At 38.8% G+C, this 4,266-nt stretch overlaps 1 protein-coding gene across 1 annotated transcript in view; it reads right to left on the bottom strand.

The window, feature by feature from the left end:
* Positions 1-4,266, bottom strand: part of LOC107710269 (mitochondrial Rho GTPase 1-A) — a 31,981-nt gene that overhangs the window by 8,628 nt on the left and 19,087 nt on the right. The window contains 3 exon segments of the mRNA XM_074560073.1: positions 1,497-1,617; positions 2,030-2,087; positions 2,089-2,139. Of these exon segments, the coding sequence (XP_074416174.1) occupies positions 1,497-1,617; positions 2,030-2,087; positions 2,089-2,139 (230 nt within the window).

Raw genomic sequence — 4,266 nt, 5'->3', positions numbered from 1 at the left:
CAGCGGCAACAATACTACAGCGAGAATCAAAGTTACACCTTCTTTTGCGTATACATTTGGGCGGTGTTATGCGTGTTTAAACGAGGCGTTTTAGGAGGGCGTGGACGAGTCTTAACTTTTATAAAGAATATCTCTTTGGGTTTGAGACTTTAGACTTTGCAACTTTAGGGATCTTATCTATTCACAAACAGCTTGTAACACTTCAAAAAGAAAGGAAAACTTGAAATCGCATCATATGACCCTTTTAAGAAGTGCAAGGTATTTGGTACAACACAGACCCTCCCTGGATCAGGACGTCACTCCAAACTGGATGAAAAAGCCAGGAGGAAACTAGTCCGAGAGGCATCCAAGAGGCCTACAGCAACTCTGAAGCAGTTGCAGGAATTTATGACAAAGAGTGGTCTTTGTGTGCATGTGCTAAACATATCACAAAATCTCCACAAATGTGGGTTGTATGGAAGGGTTGCAAGAAAAAATCCACTCCTCAAGAAAGGCCACATGCAGTCACAACTGAGCTTTGCCAAAACACACCTTGAAGATTCTGAGGCAGATGAGACTAAAATTGAATTATTTGGCCTCAACACCAAACAATATGTCTGGCGGAAATCCAATACAGCTCACCATCCAAATAACAGCATTCCTCCAGTAAAGCACGGAGGTGGTAAGATCCTGTTATGGGGGTGTGTTTCCAACATGACAATGACCCAAAGCACACAACAAAACTGACCACACAGTGGTTTAAGGAGAAAAAGGTGAATGTCCTTGCATGGCCTAGTCAGAGCCCAGACTTAAACCTTGACTTGAAGACTGCAGTCCACAAACCATCAAATTTAACTGAACTTGAGCATTTCTGCAAAGAAAAGTGGACAAATATTGCAAAGTATAGATGTGCAAAGTTATTAGAGACATATTCCAACAGAATAAAGGCTGTGGTTAAATCAAAAGGTGTTTAAACAAAACTCTGACACAAGGGGGTAATCCTTTTTCCAACTCAGTAATTATGGCTTTTCTTTGTTTTTCTGACATGTTGGTGCTATATCTTTTCCACGGGTACAAAAGCTTATAAATCATACAGAATGATGTTTTTTGAAAATCTAAAAATGCAGAAAGTTTCCTGTGAGGGGTAGGTTTAGGGGTAGGGTTGGTGTAGGGCAATAGAATATACGGTCTGTACAGTAGAAAAACCATTACGCCTATGGAGAGTCCCCACAAGGATAGCTGACCAGACTGTGTGTCTGTGTGTGTGTGTGTGTGTGTGTGTATGTGTACACATATATACATATACTAGAACTGTTTTGTTTATTTCCTGAGAAATGTAAAACTACATTGTTTTAACCAAGAGAAGTATTACTGAGGTATCTTCAGAAAAGATTTATTAACAGAACTTATCTTCATTAAATCAGAAATAAGAGGAGAAAAATATAGGGCTGCTTCAACACATGAAGAGATAATGTGAATAGTTAATTGATTGACTGTTTGGAAGCGGTTGTTCTCACGGGGGAAACAGGTAGTCCTGATGCAGCTCAAGATCATCATCATATCCAAACCTCCGCAGTACAGCCCACGTGGTCTCATGCCTTCCTCTTTGGATGAACAGAGTATGTAGGAAGAGAAATCCTGTACAAAAAAAAAATCACCATGTTGATTGATTAAATCAAGAAGCCCTGCATATTCTTTTCTGAACAGATTTCCTAAGCAAACACAAGGCTGCCACTAAAATTCACTAAAATTCAAAACTTTTTCACAGTTTGGGTCGTTTACCTGCCCTAGGCAACAATGATAACTGACAGTCAGCAGAACCACTGCCTCAAAGGTTAAGTCTGTAGAACATGGTCCTGTAGTACACAAGCACTGCTCTTTTTTCACCCAGTTTAGGTCTTGGAGCCTTTATTAATGAATTGATTATACAAACAAAGTGACTTAATTAAAGGAGATATTCAAAATTTGCAGTTCTTGGGAACAACAGCACCTGGATTGAGAACCAGTACTCAAGACCTGCAAATGTTAAACTTTACAAATGCAGCCTCACCTTTGAGAGTGAGTCCATTATCACGCACTCCATCTGTCAGGTTTTTTCTCACAATATTGTTTTACATCCTCCAGGGCCTGTGGGGCTAGTGGGGTGTTGAAACAGGTTCTCTACAAATAAGGATCAGACAATGACATTGAATACATTGAAGTACCTATTACCCAAACCACAAAGAAAACAATTTGAACTTGAAATCTTGCTGAAGCGAAGTCAAACCATAACCTTATGAATTAATTTACAGGGAAAGTTGACCTAGTTGAAAGGAAAATTATGTTACCCACAGTTACCACCCATGTTGTTCAAAACCCGTAAGACTTTCATTCATCTTCGAAACTAAAAAAGTATGAAGGTTTGTTCTTGAGTGTAAAGTGAGCACATTTGAGCTTCCATTTACCATATTTGATGTGCTCTATGTATGAGAGCTGATCAATGTTTATATGTGAATAAAATTCTACATTAAATCTGTTAATATTTTTAAAGCGACCAAGTCTATTTATACAGTATCGTATTAAAGCGACCATATCTCTTCAGAAGACTCTGGATTTCTTTTATGATCTCTTAACTTTTTTTGGTGGAATGGATTTTCAAAAGAAGGACAGATATCTCAGGTTTTATTAAAATACCTTCATTTGATCCTCATTTCAAAGATCAACAAATTTTTATGAGTTTGGAACAACATGAGGGTGAGTAAATTATGACAGAATTTTAGGCCAGTTAAGTCCTTCCCCATCATTGTAAACCATTTTATTATGGACCTCACTTTGCACACAATACAAATGTTATGCTGGAGCAGAAAGGTCACTCCCTGAACTGTTGCAACAGTTGGAAACAAACAGTTCTCTAGAATATCATGATTAGGGGTGTGTGATATTTTTCATCTATGGTAATATTGTAATTTCCGTTTTAATGATGTGCAAGAGTGCACACTTTCACTGTTTGATAGAACCTATTTAAATCCAATTAGAATGCCCCTGAAATTTAAAGGGAACATTAAACACAGTTTCTACCAATCTCATGTTAATCTTGAGTACCTATAGAGCAGTAATCGCATCCTTCATATCTCTAAAGAGTCTTTGGTTTTATCAGATTTATAAAAGACAGATACAGCTTTAAGCTTCTCTTTGAAAACAGTCGAGATCCTGGAGGCATGCCGTGGGCGGAGCTAAATAGTCACGAGCATGCCAAGCTTTTGCGTAGCTTTATGCAAGCTGACATCGACATAAATAAAACAGAGACAAAAACTTTATTGACTTAAATTTTATTGAATTTGTTTATAAAACATTTGTCACCAAAATGCAGAGAACAAACAAACACACTTGCACAATTCCGTTGCTGCCCCGGAAAAAACAAACTGTTCCCTTAACACTGGGTTCTTTGGGAACAATCTTATCTTTCCCTCCCAACCAAAAACACACTTCTTTGGTGACACTGTTGTAGCATTTGGACCAATCAGACACACAATCCTTCATTTTTTCTCTGACTTTCCTATCATGCATATCCCCAGGTCTTTGTGTTTGATTACTACCTCCTTGTATATGGTCTTGTGTATTGTATAATGTTTTAATGCATGCTTATGATAGATCACTAGTTAATATAACCCCAACGATACCATGTTTGGTCTCTATGAATTTGTCTTCGGATGATCTAATTGATATCATTTGCACCTTTTTACAAAGGTGTGTTTGAACTAAGAGATGGATGTTTCCTTCAGGCTGTAGATCTGCTGAATATCAAATTGTACTATAACTTCATGTCTTTATTTCTCTTCTCCTTACTGCTTAAGCTTTAACCCCTTTTCCTATGCCAACTGTATGCGTGTGTGTGTGTGTGTGTGTGTGTGTGTGTTAGACTAGTTTACGTGTTTATGTAGTTAATAAAGTCTTTCTTACCAACCTCCCGCTTGGAAATTCAGCCTTTCTCATTGGACAAGCCCATCCTGAGAGGCGTGACTCATCTCAGACTTTAAAGGGCTCACGCAAAGTTCCGCCCACGTCTTCTGCTAAATCTTCTGATTGCTGCCCGTGTGGAGAGCCTTAGCGGGCGTGCCCGGTGGGCTCCAACATATAGCCCTTCAGTCTGCGGTTCTGTTAGTTTCTGAGAAGATGAGGATGTGAGCTAGAACTATTCCTCAAGAACCCAACCTAAGCTTGTGCCGGGCTTCGGTCTAGTCTTTCCACGTCAAGATCCTCTGACTCAAACTGGTTCTTTTTCATCAACCAACTTCAGCAAAGATCAAC

The sequence above is a fragment of the Sinocyclocheilus rhinocerous genome, unplaced genomic scaffold, assembly GCF_001515625.1.
Source record: "Sinocyclocheilus rhinocerous isolate Xijiao unplaced genomic scaffold, SAMN03320098_v1.1 scaffold567, whole genome shotgun sequence".
In the NCBI taxonomy this organism is placed as follows: Eukaryota; Metazoa; Chordata; class Actinopteri; order Cypriniformes; family Cyprinidae; genus Sinocyclocheilus; species Sinocyclocheilus rhinocerous.
Note: the sequence above shows the minus strand (reverse complement) of the source record. Positions and strands in the feature narration are given on the sequence as shown.